Genomic DNA, 27,553 nt, shown 5'->3' with positions numbered 1-27,553 from the left:
AGGCAGAAGGCCTGGCTACCAGCCCAGCAGGCTCCCACCCAAGGCTGCTCTGCGCTGAGCCTGGAATCTCTCCCTCCGGATCACCACACGGCTTACTCGCTCATCTCAGATGCCGCTGTAAGGGTGCTTTGGAATGCGGTATCCCCTGACCTCCCCTTTTAAAATTCCCATTCCTAGGCCACCTTTTTAATCCTTACTCCCTGCTTCATTTCTGTTCTTCACAGCACTGAGCACCTTCTCACACTCCCTTCCCACCCCAGCCCCTCCACACAACACACACATCTATGGAAATCATTGTTTTTCTTTCCCGACTAGACTATGAACTCATTGAGGATGGGAAATTCTCTTTCCCTGCTGTGTCTCTAGTCCAGCACTGATGATGCCTAGTAGGTTCTCAATACACACTTGTTAATTTGAATTAGAAGGTATAGCTCATTCCAAATGTCTGGGGAGGAGGTTTGGGGGGGAAGGAACCAAAATTACCACTGCTAGCCAACCCAGCACACATAGTCAACTCTTAAATCCTCCATTTTCCAAACTTTTTGGCCAAGATCCGTCCAATGTAACACCTGTAAACAACCCATACTTTGGGACATGCTTCAAAAATGGTTTCTCAGCCTCAGCGCTATTGATTCTTTAAGCTGTGTGTGTTGAGGGGAGGGAGGTTGTCCTATGCATTTTAGGGTAATAAGCAGTACCTCTGGCCTCTACCCATTATATGTCCATTTGTGATGACCAGAAATGTCTCCAGATGTTGCCAGATATTCCTTGGGGGCAAAATCACCCCTGGGGAGAACCATGGGGCTTAGAGACAACAATTTCTTTCATATGGTGGTCCAGTCTCCAAATATCATTTCTCCTTTTTGAAATAGTCTTCATGGGGCGCCTGGGTGGCTCAGTCGTTAAGCGTCCGCCTTCAGCTCAGGTCATGATCCCAGGGTCCTGGGATCGAGCCCCACATCGGGCTCCCTGCTCCTCGGGAAGCCTGCTTCTCCCTCTCCCACTTCCCCTGCTTGTGTTTCCTCTCTCGCTGTGTCTCTCTCTGTCAAATTAATAAATCTTTTTTTTTTTTTTTAAGATTTTATTTAAGAGAGAGAGTGCGCACACATGTGCTCACATGAGTGGGGGGGGAGGGGCAGAGGGAGAAGCAGACTCCCCGCTAAGCAGGGAGCCCGATGCAGGGCTCCATACCAGCACGTGGAGATCATGACCTGAGCCAAAGGCAGACGCTTAACTGACTGAGCCACCCAGGCGCCCCCTGACTGTAAATCTTTAATTATTAGAGTAGGAAATACATAGTCACAAATTAGAGGGTTTAGGACCCCAGTGAGCTGTACAGAAGCACGTGTGAGGTCAGAAGATCAGATTCCTTCTTTTCTGAGACCAGCTGAACTACAGGATTCTAAGGGTATCCGTGAGGGGGGCTGTTCAGGTGGTGCAGAACACTGAGAGGCAGGAATCCCCCCAACCTCTCCCACATGGATGAGGATGAGGAAGGCTGGCAATGGAGACCCTTGGAAGCAGGAAGACAAACCTCTTCTCTTCCTCATCCTCCTTTTACTGCATGAGAACCCCTCCTTCCAGGATGTATACTGCATCATAGTATGAGTTCGGTTACAGTATGCATGAAATAGGCTTCGGTGGGCTAGCCTCGCCCCCAACTATCATCTGTACCAGTGTTTCTAAGGACAAACACGTTCCGAGTTCTAAACAAATGCCTTACAGATGAACTTTTGGAAGCCATCCCAATTGTAAGTAGAAGATTGTTTATGTCATGTATGCAGTGCGTTAGCTTTCATCTATGTGGTGGACAAAAGCTGTTCTACATAAAGAGCACCCATTGGAAAAAGACACAATTCTCCAGAGACAAGATAGTAGGGAGGTTTAAACAACTCAGCATAAAATAAACAACAGGGCTTCATTGCACTCCAAGTGTTCTACTCATACCTGGAAGTAAGTACTGTGTTTCTAAAGGAAACACAATTCTTTTATTCCCTGGCCCTATGCGACGTTTTCCTAAACCAGGAGCACGACAGTATTTCCCATTCAAATAGTCTCAAAATCCAAATAATACATCATTCCCTGGACATTACACTGAAGCAAAACGTCTCTCACTCCTAAGGTTAGAACAAAATCCTCTTTCCAAATGCAAAATTTTCTGGAGAGAATACATTATATTAGTGACAGACTCTCAGTGTAATGAGACAGTGTATAAGTCTGGCCCCCATTCAGCTGTGGATCTGTCTGGAATATCAGGAAACAATTTCCCAAAAGCAAATAACATGGCAACCCTAATTCAGTACATTCTGGCAGAACTTTGCCTGTAAGTAAAAAGACCAGTGTTATTTATAACTCAAGAATCATGGGCTATTACAGGTAGTATAAAAATCCTATTAATGAAAGGAAGTCTGAAAAGGATGGCCCAGGGGCACCTGGCTGGCTCAGTCGGTAGAAAGTACGACTCTTGATCTTGGGGCCATGAGTTTCAAGTCCCACACTAGGTGGAGAGAGGACTTAAAAAAATAAAAATAAAAAGTAAAAAGGATGGCCCAGCCATTCTTGCCATGGAACACCTTCCCCCCTGCCCCCAATTATCTCAGACAATAACCCTTTATTCAATTCTTTAAGATCACACGATTATAAAATGGAGAAGAATTAACTAATAGAGGAATTATTGATGTACTCTTCAAGTGTATGTGAAAAACTTTGAAACTAATGAAGTCAGAAGATAGAGATAGGGCTAACAAGGCCAAAGTCTGAAAAAATCACGGTTTTAGATAATATAGAAACATTTAGAAAAATAAAGAGAATAATAACTAGATAAGATTTAAAATATTTTCTTAAAAATTAGAGTTTCAGAATGCGGACTATATTTAAACAATAAAAGTATAAATTTGGTTCTTATTTATTCATTTATTTTTAAAGATTTTATTTATTTATTTGACAGAGGGATACACAGCGAGAGAGGGAACACAAGCAGGGGAGTGGGAGAGGGAGAAGCAGGCTTCCCGCGGAGCAGGGAACCCGATGCGGGGCTCGATCCCAGGACCCTGGGATCATGACCTGAGCCGAAGGCAGACGCTTAATGACTGAGCCACCCAGGCGCCCCTTATTTATAATTTTAAATATATTTAAACATCATTAGTCATAGTAATCCTCATCTTTTCACCATATTTTCATTGCTGAGGCACAGGTCCGTTTACCTTGTTATATCCCCAGGAGAGGATCCGAGTATGAAAGACATATTTATAGCCACTATTTTTACTATTAGATATGGAATCACCCCTTAGTCCCCCCAGTATAGATTTGTATAGCGTTCCATATGGAATTAAAAGACTTGTTTGCGTGTGTGTATACCATCTGAAATATTTTTATGGCCAGGTTATGCTGATGGTTCTATATGGTTGACCTTTCTGACCACCCATACACAAGTCAATAGCAAGTAAAGTACGACAAATCATACAATCGTTTTTTCATTTTTCTTTGTTCTAAATGAAAATATGAAATACACTTGATTGGCTATAATTTGTAGTTACAGTTTAAACGACCCATTCTCTAAAGTGCCTGAGTTTTAAGATGGCTAGATATTACCTTTTGTGTCTTTACATGGTATCAAATTTGAGTGGGATTAGGGGGCATAAAGGAATGGAAGTTCACCTAGAAATCAAAACAAAAATTAAGCCAGCCCTTAGAAACCCCAGAGAAAAGTAAGGGCTCTCAAGCATTCCTCTTTCTGAGGACTATGCATTCTGATGTTTCCATATCCCAGTTCTCACTCTCCTAAGTCTCTCTTCTGTGAGAAAAGACGTTTTATTTTGAAGGTTAAGTGTGCAAAGGGATCAGAAAAAATTTAAGATATGGGTGTGAGATACAAAATGTACATTATCCTCCAATCTCTGTCTCTACCTCCTTGTGTAACAAAACCTTCGATATTTTTAACTGGACACGTTGCTGCCCAGAGTTCCCAGCTTCCCAGAAAGCCGAGTGTGGCCACAGATCACACTGTCCAATGAGATCTAAGTATGTCATTCGTGGGCTGTGCTTGCCCCTCCCCTTTGCGGCTGCTGGGGCGCAGATTCAGGGGAGGCCGCCTTGGGCTACGAGGACCACAGCCGCACCCTGGACGGTGGGGCAACAGAGGTCTGTATCCCTCAGAGTGTGGAGCTGAGCTGCCATACCGATGTGGGGCTTTCAACTGAGAGAGAGAAAATTGTTTGTTTCAGCCACTCTTACTTTGGTATCCTGTCCCATTGCGTCAAATGTATACACTCATGAATAGAGGGTGTCTGAAAGGTGATTGCTTCAGAAAAGCCCTGATAACAAACAGAAGATTCTTTGGTCTTCTTCAATCTTCTGTTAATGCTTCTGTTCAATCCCGCCTCATCCTCCAGGGTGCTAAATGCAGGCACCACCACCCCCCACTCTCAAAAAAAGCCTAGGAGTCAATTTTACTATTTATCCAGGAGAGGTGCTTTCTAAAGAAACAGACAGAAATGCCAATCCCTACGTCAGTGAAGAACCAGAGCAAGCAAAATAAAAGATGCTAGACAAATAATGTAGGTCCAGCTCAGAGATGGCGCCGTGGGCTTAGGAGCTGGCTTTCCTACGTGACCACGACACACCCGTGTAGTGGTGGTCAGCAAACAGGCAAGTAAGGAATGGGGGGAAAACCGCCAAAACCAAAAACGTAAGCCATCAGCTTCTACTAGTCTTTGGGTTTTCTTTTTCTGATTTGTACAATGAAAGCAGCTGGCCTGGTGATTGTAAAAAACATAAAAGATGTGAAACCTTTTCAAAAGTCTCATGTGTAAAAGATAATAAAGGTGTTGTGGGTGAGGTAGCAATAATTGTGATCATCTAGGAGCCACACGCAGGGAGCCCTCACGGCATCGTGGGCCCTGGGACCGCCCACACTGACCATGGCGCTGAAGCCTCAACGGCCATTCATCTAAAATGATGTGACCCGGGGCACCCGGGTGGCTCAGTTGTTAAGCATCTGCCTTTGGCTCAGGTCATGATCCCAGGGTCCTGGGATCGAGCCCTGCATCGGGCTCCCTGCTCAGTGGGAAGCCTGCTTCTCCCTCTCCCACTCCCCCTGCTTGTGTTCCCTCTCTCGCTGTGTCTCTCTCTGTCAAATAAATAAATAAATAAAATCTTTAAAAAATAAAATAAAAAAATAAAATGAAGTGACTGTTGTTGTACTGGAATCATACCCAAGGCCTTATCTTCTGACAGTGATTTGCTCATAAGAGTGCTTGTAAAGCATCCATAAAAATTCTCTGGTCAGACTTCCAAACATTTCATGTGGAAAGATAGTTGTGAAAAAAAAAAATAGATGTTAAAACCCTTTGCTTCTTAAAACCTCTTTTTAAATCTAGTCACTGGTTTTAAAAATAGGAAATTACACCAGTTCAGTCATCCTGTAGCCTTGGTGGATAAATCTAATAAAAAGGGTCAGTGTAGTATATTTTGAAAGCAGTTTTTTTCCAAAAATTCTACAGGGCAGTATGATGTACGGTTAACAGATTTCTGTACCAGTTCTCAGTGGGTGTTTGGATTGAAGTTGGCCATTTCTCAGTAATAATGTGGCAATATTTAAGTAGGTTTACTAAAAAGACAACATCTCTAGGAGCTGAGCCATTTAATTCACCCCTAAACCACCATAAAAGATGTTTTGGATGAATGATGGTCAACTGAGGCATAGTGACTAATGGATTGTGCTTTTCTTTCTTTCTTCCTTCCTTTCCTTCCTTTCTTCCTTTCTCTTTCTTTCCTTCCTTCCTTCTTTAAAGATTTTATTTATTTATTTGAGAGAGAGAGAGCATAGATGAGAGGGAGAAGCAGGTACCCCACTGAGCAGGGAGCCCGATCCGGGGCTTGATCCCAGGACCCTGGGAGACACTTAACCAACTGAGCCACCCAGATGCCCCTGTGCTGTGCTCTTGTGAGAGAGAAAGATGGGGGTAGGTGATAAAGCAACTGGGAGGACACAGGCATGGGCAGTAAAAGCCATCGCGTTTCCCTTGTTTTTTTTTACAAAGGACAAAAATCTAAGGAGTGTTGTTGTTCTAAATAACACAATCAACGTCTCTATGCACATTTTCCTTGCAGCCTTTTCCTTCTTTTGTTCCTACATTCTCTTTGCATGCTTTCAAGAAATCATGACAAGTCAGTGCCTCATTCAGACAAAAGTAAAACAGTAAGCCCGAAGACCAAAGTGCTACCCTCACTGCTAAAAAATGTTAGTGGGGAGGGAAGTGACTGGTGGCTCTAAGACATTTTTACGTCATTGAATGTTTGGACAGTGTTCTGGGCCCACATAGTGCTGTGGAGTCCACCAATTTCAATCAGGGTTAAAAAAACATGGAGTGTGGCAGTGCTCACAGACCGGCACAGAGAGCAGCTAGGATGAGTCTGCAGTGTCCCCTCCGGTGTTGCTTCTTGGAGGGTGGTGTCATCTCAGTCATCAAGGCACTGGGCGCTACACTGGGGTGTCCAGGTCTCAAGGCCCAACACTTCATCAGACTCTTAAAAACTGAGTTAGGGCTCTGGTAGGAAATACAGACTCTACCCAATGTGTTATGTGGCACAAAAACCTTAGAGCTTTAAGTGTCCGAAATGATACTAGTGGAACATTAAAAAAAGAAAAAAAGAAGGCAGTCTGTAGACTTTATTATGTAATGTGATCTCACCTATATAAAACTCTGCCAGGAAAAATCTGGAAGGAAATGTAGCAAAATAGTAAAAGTTTTCTCTTCTTCTTAAGAGTAGAAGCATTGGTAAGGGATGCCTGGGTGGCTCAGTCAGTTGGTTAAGCATCTGACTCTCGGTTTTGACTCAGGTCATGATCTCAGGGTTCTAGGATTGAGCCCCACAATGGGTTCCACGCTCAGCCGGGAATCTGCTTAAGGATTCTCTCCCTCTCCCTCTGCCCCTCCTCCTGCTTGCACTCTCTCTCTCTGTCAAATAAATAAATAAAATCTTAAAAAAAAAAAAAAAAAAAGAGGGACGCCTGGGTGGCTCAGTCGGTTAAGCGTCTGCCTTCGGCTCAGGTCATGATCCCAGGGTCCTGGGATCGAGTCCCACATTGGGCTCCCTGCTCCGCGGGGAGCCTGCTTCTCCCTCTGCCTCTGTCTCTCTCTCTGTCTCTCATGAATAAATAAATAAAATCTTTAAAAAAAAAAAAAAAAGTAGAAGCACTGGTTAGCTTCTCTATAGTTTTCTGTATTTAATTTTCTACAATGAGCATTAAAGAAACATATTTTTCCCTATAACAAAAAGATAGAGAGGAAGAGATATTTGGTTATGATAGAGATAACTAGACTCCTGACTAATCTATTTCTTTTGTTAAAGATTTATTTCTTTATTTGAGAGACAGTGCACACAACCGAACGCGTGCACAGGGTGGGAGAGGGAGAGAGAGAGAGAGTCTTAAGCAGACTCTGCACTGAGCATGGACCCCGATATGGGGCTTGATCTCAGGACCCTGACTAATCTATTTCTTAACATCAAATGCAATGAAATGAATCTGTATTATAGATCTAATTTATTCACTCTAAGCTAATTCCTTTAGATTAGGACTTTCTTAGACAGAAAACTCCATCTACTTATGATGACATACTTCTCATCAAGGGTACTTTAGCCAATCGTACTGCCCTTGCCTGTATGTGGTATGACTTTTAAGGTAATGACAAACTTTTAAAAACAAGCAAAATAACTAGGTCTTGGGATTAAGGATGACTTTAATCAGTGCAACATAAATTAGTATTTCCCTTAAGGTAGTCACTTAAGGAAACCATTCTTCCATAGGTATTGACATTTCTCAAAGTATTTTTTTTTTTGGAGCTTTCTGTGGTACTGCTCAGGAAAAGCATTCTGTTACTTCAATCACTCTCTATTTTTGATCAAAAATGGTTTTACCAGTTTGATACCTCAGTTATCTGACTTAACTTCAAGTGGCTTTTGGCCTGTCCTAAAAAATCAAATCTGTTCTCAAAGGATAAAGATCCCCTAACACTGAGATTTAAAAAAATAATGCCAGACTTTTTGAAAATAATTCTGAAACAAGGTCCTCCAACCATATTTTGAGTATTAACAGCATTCTCACAATACCTGACTGACCTCCCCTGTCCAAGACAACTACTCTGAGGTGGCCAGTGTGTTGGGGGTTGGAAAAGGGATCCTTTATGGATTAATGCAAAGCCTAGATAAAGACTATGGAATAGACTGATTTCATATTCCAGTAAAAACTAACAAAAGCCTTGTAGAAGGCATAGGTTCTGAAGTACAATAGAGAAATGAAAAGCCATCAGTAATTGCTTTGGTCTGGCCAGCAGGGGCAGAACCCCTGGCTGGAGACCCCAGGGACTCCTTCCTGTAGAACAATGTTCATAAAAGATATGACTACACTTTCTTCTCTCTCTGTTTGCCTTGTTCGTCATCTATCAACACTGGCTTCACATTAGAATCACCTGGGGAGCTTTATAAAAAATGCCAGTGGGCTGGTAACCTTCAGACAATGGAATCTGAATCTCAGAAGACAGAGCGTGGTACAGATGTGTGGGGGTTGTATGTGTCTATACTGTTTATTCTTTTCCTTCCATTCTCTCCCTCCCTCCCCCTCCCTCCAGTTCCCAGGTGACTCAGATGCACTGAAGCACGATAAGGGGTGGGAACCATGGGCAGCTGGTCCAGATGAAGATCACGGCTTCTGTCTACAGAGCTCATCTCAGCTGGCTGACAAAATGAGCTCCTAAACAACACACTGCATTTCATCACCTCATACGATGATTCGTAAAAACAAAAATTAAGAAATATTGCCTGGTCCATACATATAGTCTTAGAAAATAGTAAATGTGGAATAAGAAGCATACAGTTTCTAGTTGACTGACCACATACATGATGAAAACACTTGTAAAGGCACAAAGGATGAAATCACGGCAGAGCCTAGTCATTAGCGGTGATTCTAGGTTCTTCTTTTGGCGTATCTGTAGATTGGAAATTTTCCACAATGAATATGTCTCACCTTTGTGATACCTACTCGTGTGCTGGCCTGTTGACTTAAGAAATAAAGACCACATACCGGCAGTATCTTGGGCAGTCACGTCCACGCCATGTGTTACCATGACCCTGAGGCACTCCACATGCCCTTTCGTAGCAGCAAGATGAAAGCTGAAAAAGAGGTAAACACAATCGCCTTAAGATTTCCACTCTTTGGAGTTCATCTCCAACAATGCTTTTTGCCTTTTCACATACACTTTCTCTCACTTGAGCTCCACGACCTGAGGAGGTATTATTAGCAACCTCGCTTTAAAGATGAGGAAGCTGAGGCTCCAAGTGGTCTGATAATTTGCTCACTGACACTTTTTATTAAGTAGTGGAATATGGGAGCTAGATCTTAGGTTTTCCAACCTACAGACCAGGCTTGAAAGAGGTAAGATTCAACTACATCATTCATCTCTTTAAGAAACAACAGTGTCGGGGCGCCTGGGTGGCTCAGTCATTAAGTGTCTGCCTTCGGCTCAGGTCATGATCCCTGGGTCCTGGGATCGAGCCCCGTATCGGGCCCCCTGCTCAGCGGGAAGCCTTGTTCTCCCTCTCCCACTCCCCCTGCTTGTGTTCCCTCTCTCGCTGTGTCTCTCTCTGTCAAATAAACAAATAAAATCTTTAAAAAAAAAAAAAAAAGAAAGAAACAAGTGTCCAAATTAGATTCAATTCCTAAATAATAAGTACTTTATCCATTTTTTTCTGTTGTCTAGGGCTTTCACCAAAGCCATTATTTCTAAGTAACTTACTCTATAAAGAGAAGTCTAAGTAAACACTGGTCACGGTTCTTGGACAACATCAGTGTCAAAGGCACTGTTGTGTCGTAGCAGAGTCACGGCAGTTGTACACGACTTTCGTTAGTGGCTAGTGTGTGCCAACCATCTTCTCACTTTTATACATCATCTCTTTTCATTCTCATAATAGCCTTTGGAGGTGAATCCTATCACTGTCTCCATTAGATGGCAGGTGTCTATACCCAGTCAGGTGCAAACAGCATTAAGGAAAGTCCACAATTGGGCTCCAGTATTCACTGACACTTGGGAGATCAAACCGTGCTCGGCATGGATAGACTTGCCATTAAATGAAGGGATGACTTCCAAATGCCATACCAATCATCCCTGGGGATCCCAAGGGTGAAGGGCACTTCTGTGGACAGAAGTAAAGCACAATTCCACTGGGCATTCAGGCCCAGAGGCTGAGAAGGCCAAAAGCCTTGGGAAGGTCTCCTTCCTATAGAGGGAGGTTAATGAGCCTTCCACTTCTTGCCCTGCCTCAGTTCTATTTGTGGGAGTTACTTTCTCAGGATACTTGCCATGCGGCATCCTACCTGTGAATTAACACCCAGGTTATATTTTTTTCACAGGACAGGACCTATAACTGGGGTCCAGGGTCACACCCAAATAGCAAATCCAAGACCTACACCAATTCAAACCCCAGTCATCTTGACCCCACACCTCTGCTCTGAAGCATGAGGCTGAGTGAAGGTGGACAGATCAGCAAAGGAGGACACATCAGGTCTAGTTGCAAATCAGCCATACCTTAGCTCTGTATCTTTGGGAAGTCAACTTACCTCTCTGAGCCTAAATTTCCTTTATTGTAAAGTGTGGGGATTGCGTCAGATGATATCTGATGTTTCCTCCAGCTCTAACAACCTTCTGTTATTTTAGCTTAATTGGCTCTAATCATACCAATCATTTCTGCCTTTGTGCATCCATTTATGTGTCATGTTTCCTTACAGCCAAATTGACTTTGTGGGTGATTCCACAGTACGGTCAAACTTTGATCATATGGAGTGACTTGGAAACGTGGTAACTTGTTTAAATGCAATTTCTGGTTAAATACAACTCAACTAAAAGGACCTCCATAAAGGCAGTATAATATTACCTCTGCTTTCAGCATTGTTGGGCTAACCTAATTTACAGTAAGTGAAGTTCACCTTTAAGCACCAAAGAGTTTCTTTTAACTGATCTGGCTGGAAGGTCTCTAAAATTTTTTCGGCATTAGTAACAGTGTATGTTACATAATTTAATTGCCCTTGAGGACATGAAGTCACCACTATGAGCCTCAATTATTGATCTCTGCCTTCAAGGCTATTAATCTAAATGCCCCAGATTATTAAGCCCTAATATTCATTAATATTTATCTTCTTTTCTTAATGTCTGTGTGTTTGCTTCTAAGATGTTCACTCTGCCATCTTCTATGACCAGGGGAGAACTAAATCAAAACTATCTGGACAAGACAGCCCTATCCTATGCCAAAGATAAAAGTACCAGGATTAGTAATTAGCATGTGTGCACGCGCGCGCACGCACACACACAGACGATATATATATACATGTATATAGATATATAACTTCTGGTTAAAGTACAACATATATAAAGAAAACTTCACATATCACAATTATATAGCCTGTTCAATTTCCACAAATGGAACATACCCATTTTATCTTCATATAAGGAAACAGAACATGGCCAGAGACCCAAAAGCCCTCCTTGTATCTCCTGCTAGCACTCCAGAAAGCTCTCCAGGTTTCCCTTCTAGTTACTAACCCCTCAGTCATGTATTATTTGTATTTTTTCTACTCTGAGGCTTCTTGGAGTGTCTCTGGGTTGCACACAGTATTTCCGGGGGTTGAAATTGCAGACACACGTGATAAGGAAGCATTATTGTAAGTCACTGCTGTACACTGACAGATGGAGTCTGACAAATGTGCAATGCTATTCTATGGATGTAGGCTTTCAGGATCTTTATTTAGAACATTAACAAGAATTGTAACAACGAGAATTCTAACAAGGCAGAAGAACTGAGGAGTTAGGAAGTTGGGTTCAAAATCCAATCCTATGATAGAACCTTTCTTAGACATTTCTTTTAAAAATAAAAGCCCTTCGGGGCACCTGGGTGGCTCAGTTGTTAAGCGTCTGCCTTCGGCTCAGGTCATGATCCCAGGGTCCTGGGATCGAGTCCCACATCAGGCACCCTGCTCGCAGCTTCTCCCTCTCCCACTCCCCCTGCTTGTGTTCCCTCTCTCGCTGTGTCTGTCAAATAAATAAATAAAATCTTTTTAAAAAATTAAAAAAATAAAATAAAAGCCCTTCTATCAACCCATCTTTGATGGCTATAACACATTTTATTGAGGGCTCCAGTTAGTTAAGGTTTCATGCATATGCTTTAATAAGTTGTGTGTGTGTGTGTGTGGCCTCGTTTACCCTCTCACGTTACAGTTTGGATCAGGGAATAACTTTTTCCCTCCATCTTTTCTCCTGCAGAATATTGGGTTCTACTGAGAAAATAGAATAATGAGAGTCCTTTCACAATTTTATCTTCATATATTTGACCTAAAATTTCAGCACTCACCCCTGTTACAGATAAAATGAACCAAGTACAAATAATTAGAAATAGCAGATTATATGAGGACAGATATTCATGCTTACACTTTTATACTGCATAATGTTTTTAGCTGGTAAAATCATTCTTAATTATTGTGACTCAAATATATCATGATTTCAAGGTGTTTCTCAGAGAAAGGGGATGAGCATGAAAAGCAGAAAAGGGAAGAATTGATCATTTTAGCCAGAAGTTTCTAATTCATTTTTCCAGACAGACAAGGAATTCCACTATGTATCATCATTCTGATTATATATTTCCAGGAAATGCACACAAAGCCAAGAAACACGACACGTAAGTTTGCTCTTAGGGAATATTTACTAATGCTGTGCATCATCTGTTTGCCCCTCCAGATTTGCCTTCCACTTTTATCCCCTGGGTCAGTGGTCTTGGAAGCAGACCTTTTATGGACTGCATCCAATGGGCTGCCTTATCCTCTGCGTTCTGGTTGAGTTCCACTAATGGGAGGCACTTACAAGAGATAGGAGGATGAGAAGAGAGAGTTCAGGGCATTATCCTCTCTACTCCTTCCCTGCCAGGCCACACAGTGGCCGTCACGGCCTTCCTCTACTTCCTCTATGAAGTTCACGGCTCTGGGGGCCAGTTGCCCCAAAGCTACAGCTGCTGCTCTCTCTAGGTTTTGGGAACTACTCTCTCTCTATGCCCCTTTAGGTTGGGAAGGCAGGGGCACAAAGAAGGGGAAAGAATGTTGAAACAGATTCCCACTGTTACTGGTCCAGGGCTGCTTTCCCAACCCCGCTGGTTTAATCCTGACCACAAATCTGTAAATAGTTCCTTTCCTAAAGGGTCATCAATGATCCTATCTGAGGGTGCTGTCTCCTACTGGGAGCCCGGATGACACCAGTGACACCAGGGTATTCTGTGTGTGATCATCCTCAGGATGAACTATTAGGTTCCTCTGGATATTATTTGATTAAATATTTACAAGGGCAAATTCGGGCTTTTAAAAAAATGTTTCACCCCACATGTAATTAACTACTCAAGATATTTGGGCATTTTGGCTAAAATGCTTTGATGGGAGAATGTGCCAAATTACTTTAGTTATGCAGAATATGATATGGGACTTTAAAAGAGTCTTCGGATATAATGTTAGGCCAAAGTAGGAATCGTTTTAAAAGGTTCAAGAATACACCTCTCAAAGGATCAGAGAAACAATGGACTTAAATGAAAGCCACATGCAGTCCAGAATACTCCGCCATGCAATAAAGAAATGTTAAAATTCAGATTTTAACCTGGACTTGGTCTTGAAAGAATAACCAATACCTTATCCACAACACATATGAGCACATATAGTTGTACGTGCTACAGCTAGGTTCTCAAATTGTGAAAGCCTTCATAAATTCTAGGCACATATCCTGTGGAATAACAAGGTTCCTCAGTAGTGAATTGGAAGTAAAAGAAGGTTTAGTAAAATCTTCAATACCATATTCTATACTGTCTCCGTATATATTCTATATAGTACTCTATACAATATATACTAACTATATATACTACTCTATACTACACAATAAAATAATCTATGGGCTAGATTTAGAAAGAGGAAATATAACCATCAAGACATGTAGCTATTTTGGTATCTACTGATCACTTTAACTCCTTAAAATAACCTATCTTTTATCGAATGTGTCATTGCCATAGAATTTGTCAGAAAATCATTTTACTACCTAACTTGGGACAGAGGGTCTATAACGTGAGTTTGCTAAACCAACTACCACATAAAAGAAAACCAAAATGATCAGTGTACTGACTTAGCTTTATTTTTTATTTTTATTAGTAATCTCTATGCCCAACACGGGGCTCGAACTCACCACCTTCACCAAGATCAACAGTCAGTCACATGCTCTACCGACTAAGCTAGCCAGGTACCCCTAGCTTTGTCTTGTTTTTATGCAAGCTGTACAAATGCAAGAGAAATAAGGCACAGGTCAGACAATGACAGGACTTTGTCAGCAACCCCCCAACAACCCATCTCTTATACACGGTACCACTAAGAACTAGTTGCCTTACACTTGAACAGCAACCAACTACCAGCGAGCTGTGTCATCGTGTTAATCCTCCTCAGAGAGAAAGTGGCTAGAAGATAGAGCCCTGTCTTCTTTCTCTCATTCCCCCATCCCTGTGCCTAGAAAGAAGTTCTTAATCAGGAGTGGAGTAGATGCCATTGTACAGAAGGGCAAGATGGGAAAATGACATTGTTGTTATTGTTGTGTATTTAATTCGGACAACCAGTCATTTTAAGGTTTTAACTTCAGAAATTCCTAATAGCCATGATTTTGAAAATTAAAAAAAAAAAACCTCTAACATTATAGCGTTTCTTAAGCTTAGGGGAACGACAAATATATGCAGTCAGATGAGAAAGTATAACCAAAAAATGTGATATTGGGGAGGTAAGACATGTAATATTTAAGGGCTCAGACTAAGTGGGTTTTAATCTGTGCTTTGCCATTTATTAGTGTGTGATCTTGGGCAAGAGGTCTCCATATCTCCCCAGTTTCCACATCTGTAAAATGGGCTGTGAGGAATAAAAGACTTACATGTAAAAGCACTTAGCAAAATGTGAATGCCCCCCCGCCAAAAAAACCCCACCAATTGTGATAGCCTCACCAACAGAAGGCAAGGCTGAGAGTCCAGGATGTGTTGCTTAATAAAAGGATTTGTTTCAATGTTCAGAAAAGACAGGCTAGCAGAAGTTAAATCAGAACCACCGCTGCTTAGGAAATGAAGAAGGAAAGGGAAAGAATAAAACCGATGTGCCTCTCCACGGAATGGAAACTCAGGAACAAAGTTGTAGATGACAAAAAAAGCCATCCAAGACTAGCTTTGTCTGAAGCTCACACTTGAGCTGCTAACATTCTGGCACCTTTCATGGAAGTGATAATCCTCAAAGCAGGATTTGGCTGCAGCGAGTCATTAGCATTTAGCCTCTGAATGAGAACAAAAAGCAGGGCCAACTTTTAATAAGATACTCAAGTGGGAAGTTGGGTTCGGTTGGGAGGAAAAACATGATTCGTCACCGGCAGAACCCGGATTTGTAAATGACAATGAGTAGGTTTCTCTTCTTATGCAGTGACTGATAAACGTAGGCATCCTAGGTGGTGGCCATCCAGGTGACTGGTGGGCTGGGGGCCACCCCATCTGGATTGCAGGTGGGCACCTAGGGGTTACCAAAGGCTTAGGGAGCAGACGGTGCCCCCGGTCAGCACACAACTAATGAAGAGCACAGTTGGTGGCCTCTAATGTCCTGTGTCCTGGAGGGCTAGTAAAGGAAAACACCTCTGAAGAGAGTTTGCAGATCTGGGCGAGGTGGGGGGTGGGTGGGGAGGCAAAGTAGTATAGGTTGATTAATGCCACCCCCTCACCCCAAAACAGTCTTGACAAAGTTAACTCTCGGGCATTGGAGCTAACCCAAGTATGGGATAGTTTTCATATTTCCATAGTTGTGTATTTTTATAAGTATTGCTATAGCTAAATATATCAATTCACTCATATTTATACTATGATACCAGGGTATTTATGTGCCAGAAACTGTTCTAAGCACTGAGAAGCACGTGGCAAATGAAACAAAGCCCTCATGGATCTTGGCTTTTAGTAGGAAGTCTCAAGATAAACCAGTGGTTCTTAACTAGGGGTGATTTTGCCCTACCTAAGGGACATCTGGCAATGTCTGGAGATATTTTTGACTATTCATGGGGTGGGTGGTGGGTGGTGGGCATATTCTACTGGCATCTAATGTGTGAAGGCCAGAGATGCTGCTAAACATCCTACAATGCACGGGACAGCCCCCCAAGATAATTATCTAGTCCAAAATGTCTATAATGTCAATATGTCAAAATGTCAATAGTGCCCAGGTTGAGAAACTCTGATAAACCATTAAAAACAAATGTATAATGCTAAAATAAAATTCTATTAAAACAAATTAAAGACTGAGAAAACATGAGATTTTAATCTTTTTATTGAGATATAATTCATATACCATAAAATGCACCATTTTAGAATGTACAATTCAATTGTTTTTAGTATATTCACAAAGTTGTGCAACTAACATCACTATCTAATTCCAGAACGTTTTTACTGCCCTAAAAAAATCCACAGACCCATTAGGAGTCACTCCTATTCCCATGTCCCCCGCCAGCCCGGCCATCACTAACCTACTTTCTGGCTCTATGGATCTGCCTATTCTGGACATTTCACAAACATAGAATCATATATAATATGTGGTTTTTATGTCTGGCTTCTTTCATTTGGCATGTTTTCAAGGTTCATCCACGTCATAGCATGTATCCGTATTCCTTCCTTAAAAATATTCCGTTTATGGATAGGTCACATTTTCTTTATAGATTGGATGGTTATGGACATTTGGGTTCATGCTGCTAGAGCATTCCTGTGCAAATCTTTGTGTGGACACCAGTTTTTAATTCTAGTGGGCAGACACCTAGGAGTGGAATTGCTGGGCCAGTGGCAGCCATGCTGAGCTCTCTGAGGAGCTGTGAGCTAGTTTTAAAGCAGGAGTACCATTTCACAATGCCAGTGACAATACAGGAGGGCTCCAATCTTTCCACATTCTAGCCAAGACTTGCTATTGCCTGGCAATTTTTAATTTAAGAGATGAGAATTTAATTACAACCTAAATTTTCCAGAGAAGCCACGTTTAAGTCTTTCTTAATGAACACTCTGAAGTAGTTATTTCAGTTAATTATCAGCTGAAATTTCCCCTTAGAGGAATATAAGAGAGTGAATGCAAAACAAATTCGGAATATCCTTTGGCTTTGTCTCCATGTGGGCTTTTACTCTTCATTTAAAAAAAGGGTGGCCTTTCCTTTTGAAGACAAGAAATGTCATTCAAGATTCTATATAGCAACAAATGTTAGGAGAGAGATTTTGTTGGTTTGTTTCTGTCTTCAGATCGGTCAAGAATTCTGTCGAGGAGGGAAGGGTATAAAAATCTTCTACCCGCTCCTCTGATCCCCGGCCCAGGGACAGGGACACTCGTCACTGCCCAGGGACACAGCAGGGTAGGCTCTCCAGATTCTAGTGTAGCTGAAGTGTTGGTTCTTCGAGAGCCTAAGTCTGGGCTACGCAGAGTCAAGTCCGTGGACCAGGAGCTCATTCGAAATGCAGGCTCTCGGTCCCCACCCCACATCTCCTGAATCCAAAGCTGTGTTCTACAACTTTCCAGCTGATTCACGAGCACATTCAAGCTGGAGAACCCCTGCTCTACGTGGAGGACAAGTTAAGAACCTCACACCATCATTTTTACCACATCACCCATTGTTTCAAAGTTCTTGTGAGGACACGATCCCCTCAGCCTTAAAACCAATCTCATGGGTATGTTCCACAAAAAAAGGAATCTATGTTGTTTTAAGTTTCATTATAATAGGGAATGTTTAGTGTTGCTTCTAAAACTCAGCTGGGCCCTCGCAAAGAGAAGTAACTGAAAGGAGCACAAATAGAGCAGCCTGAAGATTTACATAATACCACTTTGATCCCTTTGCTGCTTATTGATATTAGGAATTTCTCTGCGCTTGTCACTTGGAAAGTTCCCAAGGTTTCGGTGCTTAAGAGTTTTGTGACTCCCGATCTCTCTTTCTCTCTCCCTGGGGCACCCCTGCCCTCCACAATGAGTTCTGCTTTAACTCATTACATACCCCAGCCAGCCTGGGGGGGATAACTATTATTATCCCCATTTCCAGAGCAGGACCGAAATGGAGGCGCCGAGGAGGTCAGTAACTTGCCCCAAGTCCCAGCACTACCGGGCAGGGGAACTAACCGAGGCATTCTGCCTGCGAGGCCGGCCCTTAATCACCGTGCTGAGAAATTGCACTATTTGTTAAATCACTCGCCAACTGTGAAACACTACAACTTACCGGCTGTGCTGCTCTTTAAAAAACAAAGTTGAAACTTAAAAAAAAAAAGGAAGTATTTGGCCAAAAAAGCAAATACAGGCGCCTCACTGGGGCAGATTCGGGTTGCGAGAGCTCTCCGACGGCTGGGAATGTGATCTCAGCGCTGAAGCAAACACAGCCTGCAACGGAGGTTGCATTTCCTACAAAAGCACTCGGCGAGTTGTGCAAACCTTCCCGAAATAAATGCCTCGGAACAAGGCTGGAATATTTCTCAAGGCTCTTAACCCGAAGGGGATTTGAGCTGTTGCTATTCAGAAGCCCATGAGTGATGGCCTGGAAAGTTCCTTCTATCTTCCAGAGTAATAAACAATTCTTCTGGTTTCTGACTGACAGCTGAAACATATATTTGGAGGAAATACAAACTCACATGGCTCCTTTTAGAAAGACTCCGATTTTTTTTCAGCATATTCATTCATAGAAAACTTCTCTCAAACCCAACTGCTGCCCTTCACTGCAACCCCAGCTCCCGATCCCGAGGGGCTGGCAGAGTCAGGTCAAGAATGCAACAGGCTGGCCACCTCATTCAGCCCTCTGATTCCTCCCACTGCCTCTGAAACCAATTGCTGCTCCTCCAATCAAGCAAACCGTCATGCCCACACAAAGAAACGACCACACAGAAAACCTTACCAGCACTAGCCACACCCAGAGTCCCAGAGTGTTAGAAGGTTCCAGAAGGATAGGCTGATCCAATATCCTCATTTCACATATGAAGACACTGAGGCTCAGAGAGGTTAGTAAAAATATGTAAAAGAGCAGGACTTGAATTCACTGCCCTGGCTCAAAGAGCAGTTTCTTCCGAATAAAGCCACATCTCCTCCTTGCCTTTTAAAACCCTTTATTGCCCCGCATCGGGCTCCTTGCTCATCAGGGAGTCTGCTTCTCCCTCTCCCACTCCCCCTGCTTGTGTTCCCTCTCTGGCTGTGTCTCTCTCTGTCAAATAAATAAATAAAATCTTTAAAAATATACTTAAAAAAAAAAAAACCTTTATTTCCCAGAGAGGGGTCGCTAGGGTCAGTGAAGTTCAGAAACATTTCAGCTTTCTATTCCCGTAGAGAGCTTCAACATCTCCCAAACACCTAAAATCGCCTATCCTTTACTTGCTTTCTTTTGAGAAGACTTATTTCTGGAGAGGGAAGAAAGGATACTAAATCATATTAAACCAAGGAAGCTAAGTATTCAGAATTAGGATGTCATCCCAAGTCCTTCCCCTGACCCACCAGGCTTTACCTGAGGAGTCCTGGCTTCCATTTCGACCTCACCCTGTAGCTCTCTCCCTGTTCACTGGGCACATTAAGCACTCCCCCAACTCAGGGCCTTTGCCTTACTGTTCCCTCCCCCAGGACAACAGTTCCAGAAAAGTGCATGGTTCAACGTCTCATTCCATTCAGCAATCGGCTCCAGTGAAGGGGTCTGCTCAGGGAGGCCCTCCTTTTCCAAGTTTACTCAACATGGCCACTGGCCTCTTCATTCTCTTCAACGCACCTGATATCACATTAAAGAAGAATGTGTGGTCTGTCCCAGGGGACCGTACTTTCCACGAGGGCAGAGAATTTTGTCTTGCCTATTGCAATTTCCCTGGCATGTAGACGTGATTTTTTTTTTTTTTTTGATAATGCAAATCTTTAGTTTTGAATTCGCTTTTCCAGTCTGAAGTTCTGAGTTTCCCTAAACCAAGGCACCCACATAAACTGGCATGACCGTGTTTTTCTCAGGTTGTAAGTTCTTAAAACTTATGTTAATAGAAGCTTGATTTTGCTCCCTAACATCGTATCGTGCTGTGATTCTCAAAGCATGGTCTGCAGAACAGCAACATCAGGATCACCCAGATGTATTTGTTAGAAATACAAATTCTTAGGATCCTGTCCAGACTCCGGGGTGGAGGCAGCAATGTGTTTTAACAAGCCCCTCCCAGGTGATTCTGATACGTATTCCATTTTTAGGACATCTGCACGGTAGGAAGAAGTATGAACTCAAAGTCAGTATTTGGTTTGGGTCTCCACTCTGCCATCCCCAAGTATGGTACAACAAACGGATTCAGATTCACTGCCCTCAGTTTACTCATCTGGTCCATACAATCAAACTAGGCTTAGCTCACACGAGATATTACCGTGGGATAATCCTTAATCCTACAAGATCTGGATCCCCATTTCAGATTATAATCTGAGGGTTAGGAAGGCAGGACTGTCTAATAGAGTCTAGTTATAAAAGCCTTGAAAACTGGAATTCTACTCGATCCCAGGGATCAACTCTACAGGCCCAGAGAGAAATCCCCATAGGCAGAGGAGGGCGGTGGCTACGTGGCTCCCAGCCATTTCAGAAGCAGCTCCCACAGGGACCTGCTCACTGCTTCTGTTAGCAACTGATGGGGCAGAAAGTTTGAGGAACGCCAACACAGGTTGCCTTCTCCCGCTAAATGTTTCAGATAGATACAATAAAAGGTGATTGGCATAAAGAAAATAAAGGTTGTAAAAATAGGATTACTGTCCTTTAAGTGCCTACAATCAGCAGTGCCACTTCGGGGACAGAGCTCTCCTGGGGACAGGGCGGGGAGGCGGTGGGGAATGCTGAGATGAAAGACCACATACTCAGAGCTAAGAAACCCTATGACATTTAAGCTGAGCATTGGCTCTTTTCCTTCAGGATTGTTTGGTTTCATAAACGTGGTCTGGAAATAGCACTTGGGCATTATGAAATCTCCATGAGGACAATGATCTGTCTCTTGTATTCATGAAAGACCCCCAGACTCTAGAACCTAGAGCCACAGAATGGGGGTGATTTGCACTAAGTCCTGAAGCTTTCTGACACACACTTTCTGCTCATAAATTACTCCAGGGTGGCTGAGAGCACCCTAGGAGAAAAATCTATGGGAAATTGACATGGTCTTTAAAATGGGTGAATGAATGAACTGTTCGTTGAATGAATGACACATGTAAAAGCCCCTAGCCCGGTGGTGGGACATGCAATATTAACATGATTAATAGCAACTCCTTTCTTATTAATTGGGTAAGATCGAGCTCTAATCCTAATAGTCTAATAATAGCGATAAGCTAAGTACATAGGTAACCAAGACCCATCAAATCCAACAGCCAGAGCAAGCTCAGCCACTTTGGAAATCAGGAAAGGCTTCATAAAACTGGGCCCTGAATGGTACCAAGACTTTGGTGGATGAGCGGTGGTGGTGGAATTTTGGAAGGTGTGAATTTCAGGGCCCCAGGTGAGAAAGCACAAGTGTTTCTCAAGGCCAAACACATGCTAAGTGCTCTTACGGGCCTCAACCTGTAAGCTGCCAGGCTGCTATCAGCGTGAGAGCCTTCTGCTCCAGGTGCCCTGTCCCTCCCTTCCCCCCCGCATCGGGTTTAGAATGGGTGGAAGTCACAGCATGCACTGAGATCCCTGCCCATCCGCGCCTGCTCTGCACTCTATCACACAGAACCACATTTCCCAGGCTCTCCTGATCTCTGCGAGTGGGGGTCGGTCCAGCCGAAGGAGGACATGGCCAGAGAACTGGAGGGAAGGGTAAAGCCAGACTGCCTCAACCTTGAGCCACAATGACCCATCTGCGTGTCTAAAGTCCTTCATTCTCAATACCCTGAACCCAGCTTTGAAAAGTTTTAAACTGAAAAATCCTGTGATCCCACCCATTCTTGATCAATGTTGGTTTTTTGTTTTTGTTTTTTTAAGATTGTTAAGTAATCTCTACACCCAACATGGGGCTCGACCTCAAAAATCCTGACACCAAGAGTCATATTCTCCACCAACTGAGCCAGCCAGGCGCCCCTGTCAATGTAGTTCTTAATTTCCAAATCCAAACTTAATTTCCAAATCTAAATTCCAAAATTTCTTATTCTCATCAATTTGCACGACTATAGTTTCAAGTCTTCCTTCTAAAGTACAATTTTGCAATGAGATCTGCTCAGCTTTAACATACAACACTATTTCTCTTTAAAAACCTGATGTCTTATGTTACTTTAACGTAATTTACCTTAAGCCCAAATTTGCCATTTTATTTTGTGCACAAGGATTATATATACATATATGTACATGTGTGTATGCTGCGGTCCCTGGAACCCCTCACTGGGTAAAGCCTTTCGGGAACCTGGGGTCTCACTGTGGAATGTCAAATACAGGAGTTCTCAGTTTGGCCGGCCATTCAAGTCACCTGGGTGCTTTGAAAAACCCCATACCTACCAAACCCCACACCAATTACATAGGTGTCTCTGAGGGTGACACCAGCATTTTCAAAGCTGTCCAGGTGATTCTAATGGGACTGAAGTTGAGAACCACTGACCTGCAACTCCAATAAGCTCTTGGAGAAGGGAAGGAAACCGTCACTGGGATGTCATTGTTTTTCTTTTCCAATGTGGGATAGGCTCTATTCATGCTATGATCAACACCTACACTGTCCTCCTTGCCCCCCATACCAACCCCAATCTGCCCCGTCCACTTTTCAAGACCACCTGACATCACACCTCAGGCAGGAAGCAGTTCTTGGCTACTCCGGTGATGCACCATCTCTCCCCAGCTTGAACCCCTTACAGTTAGTATTTTATAGTTTGGCACTTAATCATCTTCCAACGCTTGCACTGGTCTTGTCTTCTCAGCTAGATGCTATGCATTTTGTGGGCTAAGGCCCTATTTCCTCCTTCTTTTGTATATGCTTACAAGAGTTTGGAACCTTTTACATGCAGGGAAGGGAGTACCTCCCAACTGGTAGATTAATTAAACAAACAATTGGGCACAGTTGCAAGGTAGGAACACGTGTTTTATCACCTTCAAAAATCTATGTGACCGAAAGCAAAGTGGATATGCAATAGAGCAATTAAATCCTTCAGTTTATCCCTCTGTCAAATACCAACAGGTTTTATGAAAGACGTAGGGTGATTCTGCCTGGAAGGTAATTTCCCAGGGAAGGAGGCTGTGGTTACACATCAAGCACATAGTATAATTTTAGGTAAATTGGTTTGGCAGCCCTTTGAGAGCTGGAGAAAGCAGCCCAGACAGCCTGACTTGATTTCTAAGACGGAACTGCTATATCCCTACTCTGAGAAAACAGGAAAAAAGTGCAACCAGCCTCCAGACACAGAAGCCCTTTATTGTACTAATTTGCAGAATTCAAAGACTACCTCCCCTATTTTATATTTAAGCTCCATGGAGTCATCTAAAAATAGTAGCACAAGTTTTTGCTTTCAAAATAAAAAGATCAGGTTTCTGAAATGTGGACTACGTATGCATACCATATATACACACACACACACACACACACACACACATATATACATATACACACACACACATACATACATATACACACATACATAAAATGTCTATACACACATGCCTGGGTGGTATTTCTTCAAATACTACAGTCCCAGCAGTGATTTTATTTAGTCTGGTTGTTCCTAAGGCAAACATACATAACTTTAATTAAATGCACATCTAAATGTAGGGGAAAGCATCTGGAAACAATTAGACTATTCTATGGTAAGAGGTTTTAGGGCAATGATATCCTTCCACATCCTCACCTCCACCATGGAAAGAGAACAGATGGGTCAAGGGAAGCCAAGCTTGACCCCATAAACACAGGCTGCAGCTATAATTCTCTGCCTTGCTCCATTTTGTTCTCTTCTGACCCCAGACAGCACCCTTCTTTTACTTGTTTCTAAATGAATTCCATTCAATTGCTTTCAATTTTTTTTTAACCCCTCTCTGATCAGTTTTAGAGGCAGAAAATTTTCAGACAAAGTTTCTTATCTTTCCCTAAAGGAAATGTGGCAGAAAGAAACTAAAAGTCTGAAGAATTACCAAACCACCCTTCTGGTTATTGACCTTGGGTTATGGAGGCTTCTGGAGAATGTCCACCAAGATGGTGGCCTTTGCCACTTCATTCTTGGGATTTTTCTGGGTCATCTGGTTCTCTAGGTAGTAAAGGCTGAGTATTTCTCTCTTTAGATTGCACTGGAAGCGGGGAAAAGAGAAGCGTCAGGTTGTGACGTTCACCAGGATAGTTATTTTCCTCTTGAACCCCAAGTTAATCCACTCCTAATTAATTTCCCCATGACGTATCACTAACAAAGAGTGTTTTCTCCATAACTGTCATGCCGAAAAGGCACATCCACAAATACTGACTGAATGCCTCTTCTCTGCCTGGAACTGTGGGAGACCCCAACACAACAACAAAAATCACGTGATCCTTGTCTTCAGGGAGCTTGCTGTGTTATAAGGGATTCAAGCCTTTCAGAAAACAAAAGTTTTTTTTAAGCTGTTCAGACTTTTCTGTTATTGTACTGAAGGAACAAGAACATCATGTCAAGTTGTAAATCAAGATTCCGGTATTTCAAAGAGAAGAAAAATTTTAAAAGGACTGAGAACATCAGAGAGGAGGTCTTCTGGACTGGACACCGAACCTGGGCAAACATGAGGGGAGAGCAGGGAGCCAACAGCCCCGCCTCCAGGAGAAGGCAGGGCAAGAAAACATTCGATGAAGTAATGGCAGGGCCAGTGGGAGGGCCCGGAGAGCCCAAATCAGGACTGCAGGTTGTCAGGCAAGAGAGAAACGTTGTCCATTACTGAACAAAATTACAAAGTGGGTTAGTACAAGAGCTTGCTAGAAAAGAGGCCTCCAGCCTAATTTGACAGGGAGGTCGATAAGTCAAAGAGTAAACCCAAACGAGTAGGCAGAGAATGAGGCAAGGACCTAACTGAGTGTGTGACTGGCCTTACCCTTTAGAGACAACTGCCAACCACTCTGTACAAGTCCACAAACAAATGCTGGGCCTGCAAGCTCCATGGGGCTGGTGTAGCCAAAAGCTTCAGCAGAGGGGATGCGCTACCTTGCTCTGTCACGGACTCAGGATGGCTCCGAGGAAGTTACTAGTTTGCAACGAACCGATGCACATGGAGAGAATGGGAAAGGACAAAGGAAAAGTCTCCACAGCTTGAGAAAAATCTTCAAATGGGAGGGAGGCACACCTACACTTGGGCAGGAAAGCACGGATTAGACTAACCCAGATACGGAAGTGCAGACCTCCAGAGTGAGAGGACAGGAGCCAGGGGGACAGCACTGCTTGGGGCTCCTGTTAACAACAGAGCTCTGGGCCTTGCATGATTCCATGATACCAAAGGGGCAGGGGCCATGGTGTCCAACCCCACAGCACCCCTTATTCTGAATACCAAAACTACTAGATTTGAATGAAACTATGCAGCCAGATAGATTAACTCCGCGGTGCCTCTGACAATTAAATCCTTACAGTTATTACTTAATAACTTTAATCATCATAAGGAATATTCCAAGCAGAAAAATTAAATGTTAACAGATGATTATTTATGAAAAATCTTCCCCTGAAAAAATAATGACCTTCTCTTCCTTGTTTTTCATAGTTCCTCTAACCTTCTACACAGGAGTCACCAAAGCAAAAAATGGCAGACTTGTAAGTATGAAGGCAAGGGTAGAACTGGTTCTGGAGTTAATTCAGGGGGAGCTAGATCACGTGAGCCTTGGTTTTACCATCTGCCAAGTGGAGGGGCTGATTTTGGTATAACTGCTGTATGCATTTCTGCCACGAAAAGATAACAGAATGAAGAACTGATCCGTGCTACAGCAAGGATGAACTTTAAAAACCTTACACTCGGTGAAAAAAAAAAAACCAACCAACAACACAGACAAGGGGCCCAGCAGTATGATTCCATTTATATTAAATATCCAGAATAGGCAAATTCACAGAGACAGAAAGCAGATTAGTGGTTGCTAGAGGGAGGGGAGGTAGGCTGAGAAGGGTCACTGCTTAGGGAGTACAAGGTTTCCTTTTGGGATGATGAAAAATTTCTGGAACTAAATGATGATGGTTGCGCAACACGGCAAATGTACTTAATGTCAATGAAATGTGTACTTGAAAGTGGTTAAAATGGTAAGGTTGATGTTATATATATTTTCCCACAACAAAAGAGAGAGACATTAACTGCCTGGCCATCTACTCCACCCACAATAAATGTCTTATTAACAAAAGGTAAAAATTTATTAAGGTGATCACAATTGTGGCTAAGCCGCTGACCTAAGTTTTCCATCTTCTTTTTAGTGAGGGTTGTCTTGGACAAAACTATCGGAAATATCTAGCTCCCACCTCTCTGGGAGGGCTGTAAAAGGCTGTCTTGTGCAGGCATCTGCCAAGCTGAGCTGCGAGCGGCAGGAGCCCAGAGAGCTCTAGAGTGGGACAAGAAGCAGTCCCCCACCAAAAATCTCATGGCAGGTTTAGGAGCGTGGTCTCTGCCACTGTGGCTCAGAAAGCACTGACTCCAAGTGCGGCATCCTGGGAAAAGGGTAATTAATGCATTCGAAAAATATTTTTTGAGTATCTATAAGCTGAGCAGTGGGCTAGATGATTTAATTATAGGGATGAACTAGAAGGTAACAGTCCCTTTGTCAAGGAAATTACAATCTAGACTGAAAGACGGTTAAGAACTAAGAATTATATAAGGTTGGGTAGGCAACTCACTCAACACGATTATTAGGCAACAACTAAAGCCCACCTGATATTAGACATCTGCCTCCCATGTCAGAATCCACCAGGATTATGGCCCCGGACCCCACACCCAAGAGACCGGCCTCTGCAAAGTTGGGATGTCAAAGAGGCTGATGGTGGGGAGCTCAACCTGGGGGCTTTGGCAGAGAGGACCAGCCCGGCCCCTAGAGGACCAGACTCTAATCTGAGTGAGAACACTTCCCTCTTCCCCTTGCATATGAACTAGCCTGCTCCCTAGACAGAGCATAGCTCTGTAGGCTATCTTGTGGCTCCCCAAACAATAGAACTAGTGTCTATGCTATGGGATTCAGTGGGTTCCAGAAAGAGAGTTTCATTGACAGAATTTGCTAAAATGTGATGCTCAATCTTGTCCTGAAAATTTGCCCTTTATTCTCACTATCTATCAATCAATCAACCTAGAGTCAATCCAGTTTCTTTTTTTTTTTTTTTTTTTTTAAAGATTTTATTTATTTATTTGACAGAGAGAGACACAGCGAGAGAGGGAACACAAGCAGGGGGAGTGGGAGAGGGAGAAGCAGGCTTCCCGCTGAGCAGGGAGCCCGATGCGGGGCTCGACCCCAGGACCCTGGGATCATGACCTGAGCCAAAGGCAGATGCTTAACGACTGAGCCACCCAGGAGCCCCGAGTCAATCCAGTTTCTAGATGATGGTTCCCTCTGGTCA

At 43.0% G+C, this 27,553-nt stretch overlaps 1 protein-coding gene across 6 annotated transcripts in view; it reads right to left on the bottom strand.

Annotated features, from left to right (window-relative positions):
* The window catches only part of RAI14 (retinoic acid induced 14), a 140,214-nt gene that overhangs the window by 25,565 nt on the left and 87,096 nt on the right, over positions 1 to 27,553 (bottom strand). For all 6 annotated transcript variants that reach the window (XM_078066617.1, XM_078066618.1, XM_036107437.2 and 3 more), the window contains one exon: positions 9,083 to 9,171. In XM_078066617.1, the coding sequence (XP_077922743.1) occupies positions 9,083 to 9,171 (89 nt within the window). Of the gene's footprint in view, positions 1 to 9,082; positions 9,172 to 27,553 lie in introns of those variants that run through there.

This window comes from Halichoerus grypus, chromosome 2, assembly GCF_964656455.1.
Source record: "Halichoerus grypus chromosome 2, mHalGry1.hap1.1, whole genome shotgun sequence".
Lineage (NCBI taxonomy): Eukaryota > Metazoa > Chordata > Mammalia > Carnivora > Phocidae > Halichoerus > Halichoerus grypus.
Note: the sequence above shows the minus strand (reverse complement) of the source record. Positions and strands in the feature narration are given on the sequence as shown.